This window comes from Cimex lectularius, unplaced genomic scaffold (assembly GCF_000648675.2).
Source record: "Cimex lectularius strain Harlan isolate CLEC.00 unplaced genomic scaffold, Clec_2.1 scaffold114, whole genome shotgun sequence".
In the NCBI taxonomy this organism is placed as follows: domain Eukaryota; kingdom Metazoa; phylum Arthropoda; class Insecta; order Hemiptera; family Cimicidae; genus Cimex; species Cimex lectularius.
The window spans coordinates 422,913-446,073 of NW_019392782.1; the positions used below are offsets into that span (position 1 = coordinate 422,913).

At 31.2% G+C, this 23,161-nt stretch overlaps 2 protein-coding genes across 20 annotated transcripts in view; both read right to left on the reverse strand.

Moving 5' to 3' along the window:
- Positions 1 to 3,474: 3,474 nt before the first annotated feature.
- LOC106664702 (mitochondrial inner membrane protein OXA1L) lies at positions 3,475 to 11,837 on the reverse strand. 9 transcript variants are annotated; one of them, XM_014390660.2, is made up of 21 exons: positions 11,658 to 11,837; positions 7,432 to 7,635; positions 7,334 to 7,369; positions 7,220 to 7,255; positions 7,116 to 7,139; positions 7,029 to 7,058; positions 6,925 to 6,957; positions 6,834 to 6,860; positions 6,720 to 6,764; positions 6,603 to 6,647; positions 6,504 to 6,530; positions 5,155 to 5,181; positions 5,062 to 5,091; positions 4,973 to 4,996; positions 4,754 to 4,880; positions 4,554 to 4,697; positions 4,414 to 4,499; positions 4,187 to 4,351; positions 4,023 to 4,130; positions 3,799 to 3,964; positions 3,475 to 3,732 (listed from the first exon to the last, which is right to left on the reverse strand). In XM_014390660.2, exons 1-21 carry the CDS (start codon positions 11,718 to 11,720, stop codon positions 3,566 to 3,568), a joined length of 1,614 nt encoding a protein of 537 aa, XP_014246146.1. In that variant the 5' UTR covers positions 11,721 to 11,837; the 3' UTR covers positions 3,475 to 3,565. The 9 variants fall into 9 exon arrangements, with proteins under 9 accessions (XP_014246146.1, XP_014246137.1, XP_014246129.1 ...); XM_014390651.2 differs by having other exon boundaries at positions 6,606 to 6,647; positions 6,916 to 6,957; XM_014390643.2 differs by having other exon boundaries at positions 6,916 to 6,957.
- A 9,304-nt stretch (positions 11,838 to 21,141) lies between these two features.
- Positions 21,142 to 23,161, reverse strand: part of LOC106661780 (gamma-aminobutyric acid receptor subunit beta) — a 231,158-nt gene continuing 229,138 nt past the window's right edge. For 5 of the 11 annotated variants that reach the window (XM_024227773.1, XM_024227772.1, XM_024227774.1 and 2 more), the window contains one exon: positions 21,142 to 22,086. In XM_024227773.1, coding sequence (XP_024083541.1) covers positions 21,808 to 22,086 — 279 coding nt within the window. In that variant the 3' untranslated portion in view covers positions 21,142 to 21,807. The remainder of the gene's footprint in view (positions 22,087 to 23,161) is intronic. The other 6 variants (XM_024227770.1, XM_024227775.1, XM_024227768.1 and 3 more) reach the window with 2 other exon arrangements.

Here is a 23,161-nt window from a genome sequence, read left to right on the forward strand (position 1 = left end):
AATAATAAACACGAATATTACCAATTTTGTAAGCAAACAACTTTTCTCCATTTTAATCAGTTCTTTTAACCATGGAAAGACATCAGCTTGAGCCAGAAGTTTGCAATATTATTGTGAGAATGAGTCATCGAGGTCACCGGCAAGTGGATATTGCAAAGGTAGTGGGTGTTTCTCAGAGCGTGATCTCCTGGGCTTTAGCCCAAATCTGAGAGACTGGAAGTGTCAATAGGAGGCCTGGTAGTGCATCTTAGTGCATTATGATTTACGACGCCAAGACAGGACAGACATATTGTCATTGTTGCAAGACAGAACACTTTCTGTGGTGCCCGCCATATCTTAAATGAAGTGCAAGATGTTTTGGCAGGTTTTTATCAACACAAACGATTCATAATCGTTTGTAGGATGTTGGCCTCACATTGTATACTCATTTGGGATGACCTGCAGCAAAACCCCACCACCAATAACTAAGGACAAGATGCAGCAAGCACCTAGAAGAGAATACAAATTGGAATGCTGTTATGTTTATTGATGAGTCAGATTTCTGTCTGTATTGTGATAGCAGGCCCTGAAGAGTCAACTCCGAAGGGGATCCATACAATACCCCATGTGCAATTTGAAGGAGGATGTGTAATGGCCTGGACTGGAATTTACGCTGGAGGACAACCGGATTCCATATTGTTGAAGACAACCTTATCACAGTCCGTTATATCCAAGAAATTGTCGAGGAATACATCCCTTAAACCAGGGATCTCATTGACAGGGATTTTCAATTTTTCGATGACAATGACCTCTTGGAGTGAGTACATCAATGTTTAGAAAACTTGGGAATTTCCCATCTGCCCCCTTCCCACATTATCTCCAGACCTCAATCCCATTGAGCACATGTGGGATGCATTGCAGAGAAGGCTTTTTGATCACCGCCCACAGCTAGTGGAGTGAAATTCCTTATGAAATTAGTGACAACCTTATTAACAGTATGCCTAACAGGTACACAGAGGTTTTAGTTAACAGAAAACATTATACACAGTTAATTAAAGTTTTTAGTTGAGATAAAAGTCAATGGTACGAGCGGGATTCGAACCCACGATCTTCGTCTAGATACGCCACTGCTCTACCACTTGAGCTATCGTGACCTCGATCCACTCGGACACTAACTTCCCATCTCAACCCCACCTTTTGAATTTTCCATCCTTTTTGCCATTTGGAATTATACACAGTATTAATTGTTTAAAAAAAATTATTGTGTACTGTACAAACGTACCTTCAACAGGAAAACATCAGGGTCTTAGCCTGGCCAGCCCATTCTCCAGACTTGAATCCCATTGAACATTGATAGGATAACCTCAAAAGATAATACTACAGATGTACATGTCCATCACTTCCTGATCACTCCACGACCTTGAGAAATAGGAGGAAATATGCGATATTGAAATGTTAAAAATCTAATTAAAACAAATGTTATATGTCTATCATTTCTCTCTTTTTTTTTTAATATATAAAAAAATAAAGAACAAAAAAAAATATAAATATATATATATATATATATAAATCAAGTTATATTACAAGTGGATAGGATTTTTTGTCTGTCAGTGTATGTTTTTCTGTGAAGAGAAGAAATATGCAATTTTGCCTAGAAAGATAACCTGTTTAAAAAATCTCGCTTCCGCTATCCCATTCACAAATTGGTCTTTTTTCCGAAAATTTTTGGGTCTTTATTTCTATAATAAAAAAGCAAATCCAACATTTTCACGAAATTTTTTATTACTCTTACTTACCACCATCAGACGAAATGGACATGTCTCTTTTATAGATACACAAACTCATTGTAATTATATGTATCTTAATCTATGATTTTCTTGGTTAATAACAATTATATTTAAATAATACTCATGCTGCAATCTATTAGTATAAATGAGAAACCAAATAGTATGACTTGCGAAAGAAAACTGAACAAAATCTGTGAAAGTACTTCTCACTACTTCAGTACAATAAAAATACCATTGTCTTGTTAATGACGTTTTTAGGAAACTAGAACTAGCTAAGTTAATATTTTCTAAAGCGCAAGCACAGAAGCCTTAATAATCAATAATAATTGCAATAAGGTGGTTGTTTTAATTCTAATTATTATAAATGGACTTATTCCACTTTCAAAACATCTGTTTTTAGGCTAGATACACAATTTTTTGTGATTATCAGGGATTGTGGTTGGGTTAGGTTAGGTTTAGTAGGGTTAGAGGTGGATTAGATTATGTAAAGTCAGTGTTAGATTACATATCCATGATTCTACAAAGCAGAGAAAATATTCTAATACAAAGCACGAATTTTATTATTGAAGCTGTCCAGTTTGAAAAATCTTTACTTCCAGTCTTCCCCTCATCATCCCTCATATCTTAGGTTAGCCTAATTTTCCTAACTTTAGTTATTTTTCTGTTTCTGTATTTACAATTATTTTAATGTGGATATGTATTTGGGGTGGTTAAACATTTTTTTTATTTTTTTTATTATTATTACCAGGGATTGTGGTTGGGTTAGGTTAGGTTTAGTAGGGTTAGAGGCAGATTAGATTATGTAAAGTTAGTGTTAGATTACATATCCATGATTCTACAAAACAGAGAAAATATTCTAATACAAAACACGAATTTTATTATTGAAGCTGTCCAGTTTGAAAAATCTTTACTTCCAGTCTTCCCCTCATCATCCCTCATATCTTAGGTTAGCCTAATTTTCCTAACTTATTAATAGTTATGTTTTTCTGTTTCTGTATTTACAATTATTTTAATGTGGATATGTATTTGGGGTGGTTAAACATTTTTTTTATATTTTTTATTTTTTTATTATTACCAGGGATTGTGGTTGGGTTAGGTTAGGTTTAGTAGGGTTAGAGGTGGATTAGATTATGAAAAGTTAGTGTTAGATTACATATCCATGATTCTACTTAGCAGAGAAAATATTCTAATAAAAAGCACGAATTTTATTATTGAAGCTGTACAGTTTAAAAAATCTTTACTTCCAGTCTCCCCTTCATCATCCCTCATAATCTTAGGTTAGCCTAATTTTCCTAACTTATTAATAGTTACATTTTTCTTTTTCTGTATTTACATTTATTTTAATGTGGATATGTATTTGGGGTGGTTAAATAATTTTTTTGTTTTGTTTTTTTTATTACCAGGGAGTGTGGTTGAGTTAGGGTTAGATTACATACCCATAATTCAATGTTTTTCCGTGATGCAGAGAAAATTGCAAGTGAAGAGAGCGAATTTTGTCTACAATGATGACCAGTTTGGAAAATTTTTACATTCCAGTCTCCACTTCATCATCCTTTGTTATTACAATTTTGCGTACACGTTTCTGATTAAACCAATATGATAACTATGGTTTATGTATCTCGACAAAATTTCTCTTTTATTTTAAACAATGACCATCTCTGAGTTTTTATTCCAGTAACATAAAGAGAATTATTGAATATAAAAGGAATAATCAACAAACATAATCAATATATTTAGTTAACATTAAAACTATACAATCTTAGGCTACAGTTATTTACAGATTTTTTGTGAGTATGAAGTTAATCATTTCTTTTCTTTGCATGAACCATGTTATTTGGTAGGATTGGCTTCGTAGGGTCGTATTTGAATGTCTTCCTTATTGGGCCCCTTCCTGATCTTATAAAATTGATTTCATCAGCTCGCTGCCTGTCTTCAAGTTCTTTTGTGATCTTTAAATTCGTCCAAGCTGAATGTAAATTGTTTATTTTTACTTTGGCTTTAAAATAATGTAAATTGTATTATACAGACTTACATTCTTTGACTCCTTTGACAAAGCCCTCGTCTTTCACAGGTAGTTCTTTCGGATTATGCTTTATCAACTGTTCTATGTTAAAATATTCCCTCACCCGGGGAATCCTGAGAGTGGCGACTTGAAGCAGAGAAATAAAATTCGATGATGCCCAGTAAACAAGTATAGCCTAATTACAAACAACCAAAATTAAAAAAATAAAAAACTTGCAAACATAATCGATATACCGATGGAAAATTGATAGTAAAAGGAAAAACAACAAGTGGAAGTGCTCGTATCAAATATTTGAACAATCCCATATTTGAAGAATTCAGGCGAGCCGTATCTGTGCCAACCTATAAACGAAATTGCTTTAATTTTAAAAAACATAAATGTCATTTTAAAAACTTACTTCAATTGTTATTGCTAAAGTGGCGCAAGTGATTATTGGTAAAAGATAAAACTGATCGGGAACTGTTAAATCTGCAAACCAGTAGAGACCTCCAACTTTTAAGCTTTCCACTGGAAGATTTGCCATCTTTCTTAAGCCCATGAAGAATGAAATAAATAAGGGTGCCTGTAAATTATTTTTATCTTTTAATTTTTTTTTAATGTGGTCACTTAACTTGGAGACATTACCTGCGCTAGTGGGACTAACAAGTTCTTTATAGGATTTAGACCTTTTTCTCTCATAAAAAACATCATTTCGTTGGCATATCTAGCAGCTGAGTCATATATTATTAATTTTTTTTTTAATTGATGGGAAATAGATCACTTACCGTCAAGTCGGTCCCCTCTCTGCCTGGCCTCCGTCAATTTCAACTGAATTAGTTGCATCTCAGGAAGATGGTTGTTCATTTTGGCGGCGTTTCTTTGAGATACGATAACGAGAGGAAACATCAAGGTCCTAACAACAACCGTGCCTGCAAAATATCGTCAATTTTTCTCTGTGCAAATTTGAATTAATAGCCAGTCTCACCGATCACTATTGACCCCCACCATGGCAAATCGCACGTTACATGGAGAAATTCCATGCAATTCTGGATTATGCCGACTGGCGACCAACCTCCCAAGCCTAAACTCTCAAATGTTGGCTCCCCAGCAAGCTAAAATATTTTTTTCTTTTAAATATTAAAAAAAGGGTACAACATTGCAATATAAATATAATAAATAAAATGGTAAATGTACAAGTCCCAACCTTATATATAGATCCAGGCAAGTCCTAGTAACATTGATTTTATTATAAAAGTGCGTTATCAACAGGCACATGAAAAAATGGAAAATTACCTGCGGTACAACTGGGGGCTCAGGAATGACCTTTTGAAACATGATTTTTTAAGTTTGAACATAATAAATAAACAATAAAAACTAGTTGCATACCTCCATTGGAACATTTTCCTGGTGTGTCTGATCCAACAAATAATCAATTTTTATATTACTGTATGTTATGACTACCCTCATTGGGCAACAAGTAACAGTGACTGTAAAAAATAAATAAAGGAGTGGAGGAACTACAAATTGGCACTCCTATGGGCCGTAGGTGTTCACTACTTAATTGAGGTGTTTCACTATCACTCAAAAAAAGATTCTGTGGCCATTGTCATTTTAGTCAGCGAGGAGGGTTGTGAAGTTTGGGAGTGGATTACATCTTTAGCAAAACAAATATTTAATTCTATAAGGGTAGTTTCGTTGGATACATAGCATGAAGGATTTTTCTGAGGATTATACATTGGGCTCTTCGGATGTGGAGGATACTGGAATGTTTGGCTGAACCCCACACTTCCAGACCATAAGGGCTTCATAATGGTGTTATAAATAGAACATGAAAAATGGCAAAAAGGAGGGAAAATTCAAAAGGTGGGGTTGAGATGGGAAGTTAGTCCAAGTGGATTGAGGTCACGATAGCTCAAGTGGTAGAGCAGCCGAAGATCGTGGGTTCGAATCCCACTCGTGCCAATGACTGTTTTATCTCAACCAAAAACCTTAATTAATTGTTATAAATAGAGTAAGTTCGACCATTCATCAACAAATTGTGAACGAATTTGGCATATTTTGTAACTTCTTGCGTTTAAGTCGTGTTTTGGTTTTATACATAAGAGGCGCACAAATTTAAATTTCTGTTTATTTTGTTAATTAATCAGCCATTAGTCTTATTTTATTTATTTAGCTTTTAAGGAAATATTTTAATCATGATTGGTCGTACACTTTTAAAATACATTAAAGAATTCTTTTATCATGATTTGAAAATAGTTTATTTTATTTTTTTATTGAACAAAACCATCTGTGTGGTCTACAGGGGTTCAGGATAACTTGAGATCATTAAGGTTAAGATTTCCTTTCTCCGCCTGAGCTAAGATTTTTTAAAAATTATTGTCGGTTCTTTCTTCTTTAGTTTTGTCATTCGATTGTTAACTATTCCAAGCATGCTCATTGATGCTGGATTTCCTGGCTTATGAAAACAAGTCCATAAAGTATGAGTGCTTTTGTACTAAGTTTTAACCAAGGATTTGCAATGTCCTGAAAGTTCTTGTCTATATGCGGCGAGTTTTTCTTTTTTTTCTTTTATTTTTCTCCTTCTACTTTTATTTTTTCTTTGTAATGTTCTTTTGTCAATATGATGACACTCATAAAGCATACCCTAAGCACCATCTTTTTTTACTTAATAGTCCCATATTGAGTTAATGTCTTAAGAAATCATCAGTTTTAAAACAGAAATATAAAAAAATTACCTTGAAAATGTCCTGTTTGTGCAAGGCCTAGGGCAATTAAAAATCGTATGAAGTCAAAAAATCAATGAATTAATTCTTAAGAAAAAGTTTATTTATTACCACTTCATTAACATCTCTAAGAGATTCATCAAAACTGTTGAAAGCCTAAGAAAATTAAATCAAATATTCAATATCATATCACTTCACTATCGATCTAAGTAAATGAACAGTTGTTACCGTTTCGTTAACATTTGTAGAAGATTCATCAGAAATGTGCAAGACCTTTTTTTAAAAAGTAAAATTATATTTTAATGAAAAGAAAATTAAAATAATTTGAAAATTGAGGTGTACCTCAGCATCAGTTGACTCTGACGTTTGCTTAAAAATAAAAATACTAAGTTTAGCTTTATGATTTTATAATAATCCAATTTACCTGTACAACCTCTTTAGGTAAAATCTCCAGCTCTTGTAAGATCTAAACTATTTCTGATTAGTACAACAAATTTTATGTATAAAATTAGATCAAAAAGAAAATAAATTAATGACCTGATAATCTCCAGGATTTTGTTGTGAAGGCTAAAGAGTCATTTTTATTATGTATAAAAATTATTATTTTAATATTGAATGAATTACCTGATTATTCATGTCTAGAAAGGCCTAAATTGACACAAAAAAATTATTGCAATTTTTATATGTGTGAATGGCATTAATCATTTAATTTATTGTAATATACAAACCACTTTATCATTAAGACAATTTCCACTCTTAATGACCTGTTTGAAACGATAACGATTTAATCATTTAAAGATTTTGTAAAGGGAAAAGTATTACAAAATCATCGTACAGCTTACCTGATTATCCACCGATTCGATCCATTGAGAAATTTGCTTGTTGTTTGAAGATTTTTATTAAAATATTGTCAAGTGTATGATGGGCCGTATGAACTCACCTCGATACTCGGTGTTGGCGGGGGGAGCGGCGGTGGTTCGGGAATCGAATCCAGCACCGAAGCCTTGGCATCGGTGCTTTCGAATTTGAAGGAACCAGCAAGGCCGTAGGGCACCGCTGTCTGATTTCTTTTCAGAAGGAGCCATTTGTTCCCAAGAGATCTGCCTTGTTGAGACACCACTTGCATGTGGAAACCTTTCGCACCCTTTTGAATTAAAACAAAGATATTTCAGAAAAATGTAAAGTAAAAAAAAATAAATGTAATTAAAAGACAAATGATATAAACTTAAAATAAACTAACGATAAATGATATAATTATAAAATAAACTTTAACGTACATATTAACACTGGGATTGCCACTGTTGTAAACATACATCCAGGATGGCATACAAAACAAGCAAGCTCTTAAGACAAAATGAAATAAAACGACCTGAGAACGAATAAATGATATGACTACAAAAACGTCTGTCAAAATTAAATTAATTAAATTTAATCATTAATTAATTCTTTTAATTTTTCAAAATTAATTTTAAAAAAATTTTGGCAGACCATTGTGATAAAAATAACAAGTGATATCTGGAAGTGTACAAACCCTGAAACTAATAGAGGGGCCTTACAATGATATTTAGATGGATCTAAAATGTAAGATAAAGTAGAGGCAGGAGACAAAGTCAATTTTGACCTAGGAACACCTTTAGACCCATTCCGTCAATTTTCCAAACTGAGATGCATGTAATATAACTCCATGCGCAAAAAAGAAAAAAGAGTAAAAGTAAAGTAATTCCTGTTATATAGAAGGGCTTAAAAGCTCATTTACTGAATTAATTAATTTAGATGACAAGGACAAGGGGTCAAACTCCGTCACAAAACTTCTCCATATTATTCACAATTAAAAATTCATAAGCTATTTGAACCCAAGATGTCTGATTTGCCATACTAGCAAATATGAATCAGACAACCTAACCATTTGGCCACTGCCTTAACTTAAAGTTCACTTTTCAAGATTTGTAAAAGTAATCTTGTAAGCTTAATATCCAAATTAGGGTGTCGCGGACGAGGGGCCCAACCACTTCCCAATACTTCTTTCAAACTATTTTCAACTGGAAAACCATGGACTGTGCCGGGATTCAAACCCAGGACTTCTGGCAAATTCGAGTTGGACGTCCTAACCACTCAACTGTGGAAAAAAGTGAAACTGGTCACCAATGACGCAAAGAAAAGTTCACCTTTATAATAATAATATAAAAATAATAATTTTTTATAGATTAAAATGTCGGGGTTGGAAGACATTTTTTAGAAGAAATGGACAAAATTTTCATTTTCCCCCTCGTGCCTTGGCCTATCTTCAGCTTTCATTTTTATGAATGGTAGAAAGAATCAGATTAATATTACCAGTAAACTAGTAAAACTGTGCCTAACTTTTATAAAAACGGCTTTGGGGACCTGATCAACAACCTTGTAAACTAATTATTCAGAAATCGTGAGATGCGTTCTGGTGTGATGTAGGTTTCAGAAAAACATTTTTTTTATCGTGCCAACATTTCGATCTTTATTGAGATCATCTTCAGGGCCTGGGATTTACAATGTAAACATTTTCATTAACCAAATAAAACACTATTTGATGTATCCATCAACTAGTAAAAATGGCTAATTACATTCAACTTCTATAACACGGACTCTAGGATGTTGAATGTTGCTAATTAGGTACTATAAATAAAATTAATGTGGAACCACAGTAGCCCAGTGGTCAGTGTGTCAGACTCCCCACAATAAATGAAAAACAATGTGTTCAGAGGCTTTTTTGTTTGAAAGATAAAACTCTATACATTACTGGTTAATTTCTATAACTATAACTAGTAGTAGTAAAATAATGCTTCCCTCAATGATGTCTCTATTTTCCGCAGAAACGTATGCTCTTTTAAAAGCCTTGGATTATATTGCCACAATAGAAGGAACTGAGTTTTGTATATTGACAGATAGCAAAGCTCAGTTTCTCAAATCCATAATTTTTCCACTGGCACTAAATGTGACAACCTGGTGACCGAAATAGTTGGCAAAACATATGACCTAAATTTAAAAAACAAGAAAGTAATATTTGGTTGGTGTCGCGATCACTGTGGAGTGGTGAATAACGAATTTGTCGATAAGTTGGCAAAGGAAGCTACATCGGGTCGATGTCCAGTCAAAATACCTAAATCTGATATAAAGAGGGTACTAACTAAAAAACTGTCACAGGAATGGAAAAAGTGGTACGATAGAGATAAGGCAGTTTCTTTTTTTAAGGCTTTCATTCCTAAACCCCGTCCCTTTTCATGGATTTTCCCAATGAGAGGAAGGAAGGCGTTTTTTTCTTCAATGATCAGAATTAGGTCGAATCATTGCATATGTGCGACTTATCTGAACAGAATTCGTACAAGACCCTCTCCAAATTGTGAAACATGCGATGAACCTGAGACAATGGAACATATTTTGTTTGATTGTCCGGAGTATGAAGAAGCAAGAAATGCCATGTTAGAACGAATCTTTAGTTTTTAATTTTCAATTTTAATAGCCTTATAGGTTCTGAAAATGAAATGGTATTTAAAACATTGTTTGAATTTGAAACTGAAGGCTTAATTAATAATTAATTAACACAAAATCTGTCTATTTATTATAGCTGACATTATTACTTATGGAGTAGTATTTATATATTTATATTAATAATTTATTATTTATTTATTTACCAATTGATTATTTATTACAGCTGTAAATACTGATTTATTGATTTATTGACTATTTATATTCTTGTTTGTTAATATTGGTACATTAATATACATTATTCATTAATTATTTATTTAGTAATTGATTGATTAAGAGGTGAGGAGCCCGGGTAGGTCCGGGGGTGTTGGGTTGGCTGGCTCGAGTTTTCTCCGGAGGGTGCTCTACATGCAAAGGGCAAATGGTCCCCGGGAAGTGGGGAAGATGTGGACTTTTCCAGGAGCCCCTGCGGCCAAGTACAGTTTTTATCGACATCCTCCTAATGCTGCCGAAATTAAATGTATACCTGAATGAGAAGCGGGCGTATGGGGTGGTGCCCTTTGGGGGTGGCCCGGGTCAGTTGGCGTAGTGATCAACAAAATGACATTGACTGAATGTCTGTAGAGCAAAGTCAAAAATAAAAAAATAACTAGTAACTTGTATTATTTTTATTATTATTATTATTACTATAGTATTATATTACCAACTGCTGATACTCCAACCTACCAACAGAACCTAACTCTATCACCCTCACCATCATCGGTGATATCGCAATTCTTTCTCTGGATAAAGATCCTGTCACAGCTTCCCATAATGTCCAAAATCCTAGAATTCTGGCTCTGGCATTGGAGAATCAAAATCAATGAAACCCAAATCAACAAAAAACGCTCCCACCAGTATACCTCAACAACGTACCCATCCGTAATGAACCATGTACAATAACTTGGACTTTATTCACACGTGGAACCCACATGGACTTAAACACACAGACTGTAACATTCGATTTTTCATGCTAAAACAACTATTCGACAGACGATCTAAACTCTCACTGAAAAATAATACTACTCGCCCCCATTTGGACGAGACTTCAAAGCGTTCCAACCTCAATCGAATTCAATCCCTCAATCTAGTCCTCAGAACAATAGTCAATGACCTTTTTTATGTTTCGAACCACCATCCATATCGACCTAAATGTTCCTCTTCTACTCAACTAGTCCAATCCAGCTAGAAAAGGTCCCATTCCAAACTACCCCACCATTCGAACCCTTTCATCGAAAACTTTTCTTCCAACACAATAACTAATAATTGCTCATAGTACTGATGTACTAACAGCTACATATTACTGGATGGTTGCGGTTCAAACTTCCATGCTATTGTTAATATTGTTTATATCTAAATATTGTTTTACTTGTTGCGTCAGTAATATTATATCGAATAATTATATAAATATCATTCTACATCAATATTATACAGAAAATGACTCTATATTTATATATGGCTGACGGTTTTAATACCATGCCATAATAATACTGTTTTTTATTTTTAACTTTAAATTTTTTCATTTTGTAAATAAAGTATATATATATATATCTATCTATCTATCAATCTATCTATTTATATAAGTTTATATATTAAATAAGCAGAAAAGGGCTTGAACTTCCAGCCAAATCTAATGAGTTGTAGTCCCAACGCTGTTGATTATCTACTCACCTCATGGCACAGATAGTTTGTCAGTAACTTTCCCGTCTTTAGAAACTTCACAGTGGAGAACATGACGATCGTAGATCTGTAATGTTCGCACTTCGCCGGTTATTTTCACTCTCGCTTCCAGTTCCACACTCCACAGACTGGGAACATTACAGACCATGCGGTGCATATGCTCAATGCTGAACTTGGCCGAGCGGTACCGATATAAAGCACGGTGACGTTTCCTCGTTAAGTACGTCACCCTTTTGGGTCAATTTTCTTAATAAAAATCACTTAAAATAATTTTATTATAAGGAAATGATCTGTTTATTTTTAATTCACGTTTTCCTGGACAATTAACATGAATCCCGTTTTGAACATTGCAGACTTTTCCAGTTGGTTTACTTTTTGCAGTTAAACAGACTTAAATTTGATCTATTTCAGCTTAATTTTTAATTAAATTTAATGTTAAAATATATTGGAATAATTATTTTATAGATCATATTGATAAAATTGGGCAAAATGATGTAGGAAAATTTTTTTAAATTATAGAACAATATGTAGCTTGATCATCTATCATCCATGACTATTCATGCAACAAAAAATACCTTTTTGATTTATTTATTTATTTATTTAACAGGCAGCCACACGTTTTTTTTCATTTGTACAAAATCTAGAAAAGTAACAGTTTACAAAGTAAACTAAAATTTACGATATATCGCAGAAAATATACGACAAATAGAAAAGTACATTTATAAAATTTTTAAGAAATAAAAATTGAAATGACAAGGATATAAAAATAAAATATAATTAAAATACGTTTAATATTGCAAAAGTTCTTGCGTGTTAATCGTAAAAACAAAAACTATTGAATCAATTTTGATGAACTTCAAAATCCAACGTATATAAACATAAAACAGCAATATCTCACTGGCACCCCCAACACGAATCATGCACAATTACACAGAAAACAAACACTTTGAGTGAGTAGAAATACTTTGATTGAATATAAAAAAAAAATTTTTTTGTATAAATTCACTTTTTTCCACATCCTACATGTTTTTGTTAAATTTAAACAATGTTTGTAAATCCGAGGCCCTGAAGATGATCTCAATAAAGATTGAAACGGCACGATGAAGAAAATGTTTTTCTGAAACCTACATCACACCAGACCGCACCTCACGATTTCTGAATAATCATTTGGTGAAACCGCTCATTTTGTTTTCATTAGTACCGAGTGGGTTTAGAGACTATAAAATGAGCATATAACAAACATTGAGCATCAGGATTTACAAAAAAAGATAACACTTTTTATACCCCCTTGGCAACACCAGTTTATAAAGCTAGTCTATATATAAATTAACAATCAAATTTTTTTGATAAAAGTAGCAATCATAATAATAAAAAAATCAATATCACTTTGAATATAACTAGAAATATATGGAATATATAATATATATCTAGAATATAAGGAAATGTAGTGAATGTAGTGACTAAAGGATAGGTTTTAAAAAATTGCTGAACCGGTCGAGAGATTTGTTAAAGAAGTCGAGAATTTTATTTCCAACGCTGTCCAAGTCTGTACAGTCATTGATAGAAGAATGGCACTGGTAATTGGTGGTTTTGGAAGAAGTGAAAAAGAGCAGGATCGGGTTCAGTTATTGGGGATGTGACAATTTATTAATTGAAGTAACTCTGGAGTACGATGGATCTAACATCTTTTCTACTCAAAAGACCCAAATCCTAGTTGAAAAACATAAAAACGCACCTCTCTAAAATAAAAACCCTTTTCTAAATATCAACACGCCTACCAGAAAGTAATTTTTTTAAAGTGGAGTTTCAATCTTCGTAGAGATCATTAGACAGATGAAGAAAGAAGAAGACTAATTGTTGGGTTCACCAAGCTTTCGGCAACTTATAGTGCCATCATCAGGGCCTATTTATTAAAAATTAAAATTAATAATATACAATTAACAAAATAAAATAATATACATACTTTCCCAAAAGTGCAGAAAACGATTAACATGGAAAAACTATTGTAAAAGCGTTTTGGGTTTAAGGTTATGAAGCACATGGCCAGTATACTGCATTTTACATGGTGAAAATAGACATATATAAAATTGTAAGTAATTATTAATATACACCATTTAAATTAACAAAAACAATAATTTATAATAAAATTTAACAGTAACTCGCTAATAAAAAAAATCCATATGACTATGGTTCAAGAATTTTGTTCTGACTAGCTATATCTTACAGGTAACATTTATGATCACAGATATTTTCTTCACCTGTCTAATGACCTCTACGAAGATTGAAACTCCACATAGATTATCTGCAGATCGATAAACAAACATCATATCGTAATTTTTTTTGTTTTGTTTGTGTGCATAGGTCATTTTGCGTTATTGGGGTATGAAGATGATTTGCATTAGGTTAAGATAGAAATGTTTTTGCTTGAATCGGAGAAAATAAGTGGTAAATGCAAATTTTTAAAATTGAAGTCTCTCTCAACATTAACAAAGATTTTTGTCAGGATGATGCAATTGATTATTCAGCCTAATTCTGACTTTTTTCTAAATTCTGGAAAAAAAAATTCATGTGGAGATGTATTCCAAATGATACCAATTTTCAAGGGGCGGGGATATCAGAAAAATATTTGGTTAGCTCCTTTGTGCATTACAAGAGGTGACATCAACTGTCATTGAGGAGGAAATTTATATATATGATATTTTTTCGGTATAAATTTTTAGTAGAAGGTTAAACCTATTTTAAATTGAAAAATGAATTAAATTCAAAATGGATCCACATTGGTTTTTAATCAAATATTGTAAGAATGAAAAAAGTACATTGAAGGAACATAAATGATGAAAGTTGACTTGAAAACAGTGAAACTTAAAAAATATCTTCTTATGGCAAACGCTCAAATTACAAAGGGCATTGATAAAAATTGAGATTTTTAAAAATTAACACACTTTATTACACATTGTGCTCTATTCTTTTTTAAAAAATATAGTTCCTACTCACAGTAAGTTGTTTTGCAACGATCCGTTTTTTAGATCTAAAATTGTTCATAATAAACAACCTAATAGAAACAGACATATATAGAAAACCCACAATTACAGACACTATGATACCAGCGGACTCTTCCCACCCATGGTCCCAAAAGGCTGCTGGTTTCATTTGGCTCATAGACCGTATGTTAAAACTTCCATTAACACCTGCTAACTATAAAAAAGAATTAGAAACTATTAAAACCTTAGCAAAAAACAATGGGTATTTAGAAATATTTATTGATAGGTTGCTAGTTAAAAGAATAAAAAAAATAACTTTAAACGAATCAACAATAGGACTCAGCCACCCCACCACAAATGAATCATTAGGTTTCCGTTGTTTGCCATACATTGGCGAATTATCAGAAAAAGTTAGTAAAATTTTTAAACAAGAAGGTTTAGAATAGCTTTTAAAAGTACGAGTTCACTCAAAAACATCCTCTCAAAACCTAAAGACAAGGTAGAGAGCTTGGCAAAAAGCGGGGTTTACCAACTCAATTGTAATGATTGTGATATTAAATATACAGGACAAAGCAGTAAAGAAATAAAAACGAGAGTAAAAGAACACTTGCCTAAATCGAGCACATTTTCGGAATTTAAAGACCGTCTAAAAGAAACAAAACATAATTTCAATTCAAATTTAAATACAACAGTTTTACATAGTTTCAACAAAGGGAGAGAACTCTATTGGTTTGAGAAATTTGAAATTAAAAAATGTAAAATTGAACATGGTGATAAATGCATTAATAATATAACAGGTTTTGATTTACCTCCCATTTTAAATATGTACATAACGTCCAAATAATTAAATTAATTATTTTAATTGTTATTATTTTTATAATAATTTAATAATATTAAGGTATCATTCTAATTTTCTATATTTTATCTTTAATCACTAATTTATAATTAATTTCTTACAGTATTTACTATTATAATATTTATTTGTGTTCTAATTTCCGCGTTTCGCACGTTCAAATTGAGCGCCTTTAAAAAACCAGCTGTTCATTGGAACGTCGCGTTGGCGGGGGTATCAGCGGGTTCACTTTTGCAATTCGTGTGGAGAGACGTGTTGTAGTCTCAAGTCTGTAGAAGTCCTTCAACTGATGATGATCTAAGTGCTCGAAATCCGGACGTTGCAAAACAACTTACTGTGAGTAGGAACTATCTTTTTTTAAAAAAGGATTGAACACAACACTCACTCCATCATTTATCATTTCCGTTGTGCTCTATTCAGTTAATTTTTGTCAGAGGTTTCTTTATAACATGTCTTAATTTTCAAAAGCATGCATTTTACTCACCATCACACCAGCATAAATTACGTTTTAAATAGAAGAATAAATGAAAAGACTAATTAAGTTTTACTTTTATTGAAATAAATTAACATCATTTACATTATTGTTATAATTATTCCTTTTCTTGGTAGTGCTTGCTTATTAAAACTAATGTTCATTGCCCGCTTTCTGTTTTTTAAAAAATAATCCAACAGATTATTCAGGTTATAATAGAATAGAGTTTATATTGCTTTTATTCTGTTCTTTTATGAATTTATTATACAAAGTATGTACATGGATAGTTAAGTATGTGTCAATCCGTCTACAATTACTAGCATGCATCAATAAACATTGTCATCTTATTATAAAGAATAAATAAATATATATGTATATATACGACTTTATGAATATGAAGTTACAACAGTCAGCGGGATCTGTTCGAAAGCTTGAATATTTTAAAAATTTGTCCTAAACAAACATAATATTAAATATTTGGCAATTACTCAAATTTGGCAGTGCTCAAAATACAATGTTATACAATATTTAAAATTGTGTGGTGACGATTTGTTTAGTTCTATTTTTTTTTTAAATTTGAAAATTTTCAAGCTTTCATTATAATAAATTAACGATATGTTCAGCAAATTCAACTCGATTTGACTGATTGCCTGCCTAAGTTCTTGTCCTTGCAGTAAATCCTACAGATTTCGGTTTGTGTCATGAAAGTCGCTGTGTAATAAGATAAAAAAAAAAATGTTTTTAATATAGCCTTCATTCAGCATGAAAGCACTCAATGAACCAGACGTCCATTGTTAATCGTTTGAGCAATGTGATTAATTTTATTACGCTTCAGGTATACAATACAAAACATCTATCAAGTACTTCAAAAAATGCTATTATCGCACCAAACCTTAGCGAAATATTAACACTATTTTCTTCTTTAATGTTTTCTTACAATACTTCCAGTAATATAAGGTTTTTTAACTTCCACTCATTGGGTTCATTGTTAATTTAATAATTGATCTTAACGTTTTATTACTACTCATAGATTAATGTATTCTCTAGGCTTACGGTTAATCTAAATGAAAATAACCCATTGTTGAATCTTTGCCATCTTTTGTAACACCTTGACAAATTCTACACCCGAAATTAATTCTAGAAACTACAACTAACTTACCATAAACTAAAACATATATTCATATAACTTGATTAATCAGAGTTTATGTTTAAAAAAAAAAGCGTTTAAAAAAAAGAAATTTTACATGATTTAAAAAAAGTAAACTGTGCATATATGCGATTGTATAAATTAAACAAATCATTTTTTTTTAGTATAAACTAAAAATAAATGTTAACTTTTGGACCTTTGCTTGAGCAAAAATTAAGTTTTCTAATTTTTTACATTTGTGTTTTTTTATTTATACATATCATCAATCAATATAAAGTGAATTTAAAACAATGGCAAGAATCTAGCTGGACTGAATGAATCTGTTTGTACACTACATTTTCTATTTCTTATCCTTTCTCTACAAATACATCAAAAATACACAAAGATAATGGAAAATATTTATAATTCTGAGATCTAGAGAATTAACAAATTATAAATACTAAAAACAGTCTTCCTTATTAAGTCTTGTCGAAGGTAAAATGTTCCGGCTCAAAAAGAGTGGTTTTTCAGCATAGAAAACATGGAAAAAATAAATGGCAAGAAATCTTAATTTATTGGAAGACAAACGCACAAAGCATGATTTCAATGAAACAAAAATACATGCTTCAGCCATTCTGGAAGACAAATTTCTTTGGCTGTATTTCAAAAATCCACTTTTTTCATTTGAAAACTTTACTAAAGCGTTTTTTTTTTATAAATATTCCATTTTTTAGGATAGTTTTTAGTTGTTTAGAAAGTGTAAAAAATAACCAGTTGCTCTTGTTACACTCTCTCGAGCCATTATATTTTGCCCTGTCCAGACTTAAAATTAAATATTAAGGAAGACTGTTGAAAACAACTTTTAAATTTTTTTCTTTTATAAATATAACGACAATATAGTACAACGAATAAATAATTCTAACAATAGTTTTACTTTGTGCTTTTTAACAGAATTAAACGTGCATAATATATTAACATTTTTGATTAATGTTACCTAACATCTTTTAACATATATATCACATAAATATAAATGTAACCTATATAAAAAACAATTACATTATATAATAAATATACAACCTTTTTCACTTTGGATTATCCAAAATTAAAGTTAGTGGAAAGATGCGGGCTTTATTTTAGAATACTGTAGTTTACAATTGTCAAATAGAAAAGTGGAGGAGAATCGAATATTTTAACTTCGTTCATTTAAATCTTTTTCCAAAACTTTCAAATCAGTGAAACTATTCATTCCTCCATATCAATGTGATTTTGATATACATATAAACTAAACAAAAATATATTTATGTATATATAATCACATAAACTGAGCAACTACTACCTTCCTATACAACTACATCTTTTTTCTTCTGATGTTACGCTAGTTATGACATATTCTTTACGATATTAACTCATATTTAAATTTTTAAAAATGATTATTTGGCCTCTAATATTGCATTTAATTTGTCAGTTTAAAAAAAAAAATAAAATAAAGGGAAAAGAAAAAACAAAATTTATATCGAACTAGCAGTTTCATACCTACGTTCACTAATACATTTAAGTACACCCAGTCTTTCACAACCACAGTTTGTTATCTCATATACATAAATATTATAGTTTTACACCATATATACATTAGACATGGCTAGAAATAGAATTGGTAGGCTAGCTCTGATGGCACTGGAGGCTTTAACCTCTCTTCATTTTTGTAAAAACTACTACTCAAATAGTAAAATCAATATAATAATTGAGTGTTTAATCACACTTTAATATTATTCTTCATCAAAATGTCTAGTATAGGCAATAGTAGAAAGTATCAGTGCAGTGTTTCTAATTTTTAAAAAATGGTTCTAATTATGTATAATCTAAGTTGTGTTATATCCCTTACTCCTAGGTTTTGTAGAATTTTCAATTCATTGTTCATTTGGACCTATTGTATTCCTCCAATATCCATTCATAAATTTATACACTTATTTTTTGGCTACATACTACAAACACAATTCATGTCTAGGTAGATATTTAATACGCTATGCATATTTATAATATTTATGTAATATATTTTTTTTGTACAATTGAAGTTAATTTATTATCACGAATATATATCTTTTTTTCAGTCATCTATATTCTGAAGTAGTGTGAAAAAGTTTGTGATTTATCGATTGCTCTGTAGATCCCTTGAGGTTTAGACAGGCAAAAAATGATTCTATAATTATTTTTCAAAACAATCCGTAATTAAAATTGAAGAATATCTGCATATGTATATATCGAATTTTATTATAAAAAAACAGACAATTGTAAAATAAAGGCAGGTATTAATAAATATTAACATTATGGCTATCAATGAAAATATTATCATTAGAGCCATTGAAATATTAAGAGCTCATCAAAAATTTCCCTCAAATTAACATTTATATCTAACTATAATGTTCATACTAGTATGTAGAGTAAGTACATAAAGTGCACCAAAAAAATAGTAAAAATGTGCTTATATATTGAATTTTATACATGTAAAAAATTCTTAATGTATATGGGTTTTTTCTTTTTCTTTCTTTTTTAATTTATTATGTAAATCCAAAAAGACAAACTTAAAGAAACATTTTTTTAACATTTACAACTTTTTAAGAGAGTTTTGTTTTTCTAACATTGTTTATTTGTGAAGTGGTAGATTGAAAAGGTATCTGGTGGAGGGAAATTGTCCAGACCAAATATACTCCCGACAAGTTCACTGAGGATCGAAATAATGTATCTTGGCACATACCAGTAAACGCTCGATTGGACGAATACAACATGATAATACAATTTTGTTAGGGAGAAGATATTTTTATTTTTTCTTCAAAAGATTGCATGTGTTCTATCACTCCATGCAATGCTCATATTTGTTTGAAAAGCCACTCAATGTAGATGATAGGTGTTAAATCAAGAGTAGTCATTGGCAAAGTTTGGAAAAGGGTGGGATTGTGTTAGGTTCAGGTTAGGGTTAAGCATAGTATGGTTAGGTAATTATTGTTAGGTAGGGTTAGGGTTTTGGACAGGTTAGACTAGGTAAGTTTGGAGTTAGAATTAGGGTTAAGAACGAGTTAGGCCACATAGTCTTTTTCTTTATAAGATAGTACAATTTTGTGCAATTGATAAAGATTAGAATATTTGCTTCGAAGACCACATTGTGTATCTGGAATGGATAGAGTAAGTTGGATCAATATTGGAAGGAGTACAGGTTTGCAAATTTTGAAAAAAAATTGAGGGAGGTGTAGTATAACATAATATCGACTTTTTTGGATGGGTGTGCAGAAGTGATTGTGTTTTTCCATCATGCCCTAGAGCTTTTTTAGTGGACAAGGAGTTGATTATGTTTTGGTCTTGGCATGGCGTACTTCTAAAATTGTACATAATTGGGTCTTAGTCTCTTTTAGGCTAAGCTCTATTTCTTGGGAAAAAATGTGTTTTAACATGGAATTTAGGCTGGTTTTTTGTGTCACCATTATCTCAGTGAACTTGTGTTATTGGAATGAACATAGGCAAGGTTAGGTTATAGATTAAGTTAGGTATGGTTAGGGATGAATTAAGTTAGGTCAAATTAGATTCGGTAGAGTTAGGGTTAAGGGCAAGTTAATTTAGGTCTTTTTTTCTTAAAATATAGCATAATTAAATGCAATTGCTGAGGACTTGAATGTTTGTTGATTCTGGAATGGATAGAGTGAGGTGTCGGATCAATTTGGAAGGAGCTGACTTTTGTAAATTTTGGCAAAACGTGGGAATATGGCAGATTGATCGGGAGCTTTTTAATCATTTTCATTTTTTCTTTTAATTGTTTAAGCTAAGTTAATAGAGTAAAAGAAAGTTAAAGTTAATTTTTATTTAAATGGATTAATAATAAATTTTGTTTATAATATTAACTAATAATTTCTAAATTATATTTTGCATTCCAATTTTGCAATTGCAAGTACAAGTTTATTCTATGTCATAATAATATTACAAGAAAATGAGAAATTCATGATTCTCCATTTTTACAGGAAAAAATTGATGAGCAATAATCTTTAAAAAAAATTAAAATGTTCACATTAAAAATAAAATTATCACAGCATTTTGTTCATATGCGGGGAATTGATTTTTGTTAAATCTGTACAATATTAGTATGTAAAATATGTTAAATATATAATGATTAGTTATTATAATTTAGTAACATTAAAAAAAGATTTTGTGTAAACAAAAACAGTTTTAATCAAAATGAAGTTTGAAAAGTGCTTTATGTTTTAAAAGACAGGTTCTGAATTTTGAGTGTTTGGTTTCTCAATTTGTAAAGATGCTCTTTGTGTTATAACGCTACCATGTCGGCCATAGTAATAATAGTTTATAAAATATCAACCTACAATCTATTTTAGAATTTATTTCTTATTTTTTAAATAGTTACCGGTTAATCTCACCTCATTCTCATTTGTACTCATTTAAAACATACAGTCATCTCATAAGGTTTATTCTCTAAAATGAAATAATCACAGAATAAAAGAAGACAGACAGATGGAGGGTGGAAGAGAAAGTGAGAAAGAGAAAAGTAAGAAAAAACTCAGGAATTGATCAAAAATATATCTTTTTAAAATTAAAAAAAAAAAAAAAAAAGGAAACTGAGGGTGAGACTATCTGTTTTACCTTTTCCGATTAAAAGGTAAAACATCACTATACAAAATCATACATTTTGTGAGCATTCGGGGAGGATGAGCCTACTTGTCCTTTTCTAAGAAGACAAGATCATCCGCGACGACATCGCTTATGTGCAAGTAGATGATCCAGTACATTAGATTAAAACATACAAAACATACTGGGAAGACAATACGACTGTACATGTCAATTCCGCTGGGGGTGATCCCGTAGATATGGTTGTAGTCCTTTTCCTTTCCCTTCAGGAGTCCCCCCTCTTCATCAGCCTTTCCGTTGATAGTATTCTCGAGCGTCCCGCCTTTGAAGTGAGCCTTTGGGTCATGCACTTTGTATCTCACCTCCTGCCACCAATCAAAAAATCACTTAAATTGTCACAAAACAAATTGATTTTTTCACAATTTAGGCATTGTGTCTGTTTTCAAATGCAACTAATTAAAAACAACAAAAAATTAGTCGCATTTAAAATTAATAAAACCAGTCCAAAATGATTTACCTAAAAACAATGATAATAATGATGTATTAATGTTATTAAATAATAATAAAATATTTTTTTAAGAGGATGATGATGAATCTTCTGGAAATGATAAATGCATGATTATGAAAACTGCCTTGCCTATCAATTACCATGATTCATATAAATTACCATGTGATCCACCAGGGCTTTTTTGCTTGTAAGAACAAAAAAAAAGTGATAAAAACTACATCCACCCAAAAACAAACATTTTTAGCATCTTAGCAAAACACAAATCCATGGCCACACATGCCATAAAATCACAAACTCACAAGTTTTACAGTCATTCTGCCACAACGCACATTTTAATTTTTGACCCCTAGCTTATTGGATGAAACTTCTTTGTTTTATATTTCACTTGTACCTACACACTCATACATTCCACATGCTCATTCCTTTCTTTCTCGCCTAACAGTCTAGCTGTAACTGTTAAAGCACATTGATTTCAATTTAATAAGTCCATTGTTCCAGGTTTGGAATTAATTGAAGAAACAAATTGTCCTGGTTAACTTTTATTGAAATAAAAAATTCAGCATCAACTACAGTTCAATATGAATTTTGATGAATACAATCCCCTTTAAAGTATACTTCTTCTTTTCTCCTTCTTATTCTTTTTTAAAAATATAATTAGTAACATTAATTATAAAGTATTTCACGAACAAAAACATTTTTTTACAAAGTATTTACAAACAAATAACATCATAATTTATCTACATTCTAGCATGCATATATCTTATTTACAAAAAACTTTCAAATTAACATTTTTCATGGAGTGCATGAATCTATCGAGTTGGGTGTTATAAAATAAAATAAAAAAATGGATTTTTTAAAAAATAGTAAAAAAAATCAGCTGAAATTTAAACAGGCTGGCAGTGTTTAAAAATATACGAAACTTTTTTGTGTAT

What these genes read in the sequence shown, in the direction of transcription:
- LOC106664702 (XM_014390643.2), bottom strand. Translation starts at nt 11,720, where the DNA reads ATGTTCTCCACTGTGAAGTTTCTAAAGACGGGAAAGTTACTGACAAAC. An exon ending in TTCTAGACATGAATAATCAG is followed by an intron (nt 7,059 to 7,115) that starts GTAATTCATTCA and finishes ATGACTCTTTAG; the next exon opens with CCTTCACAACAAAATCCTGG. An exon ending in AAAATCCTGGAGATTATCAG is followed by an intron (nt 6,958 to 7,028) that starts GTCATTAATTTA and finishes GAAATAGTTTAG; the next exon opens with ATCTTACAAGAGCTGGAGAT.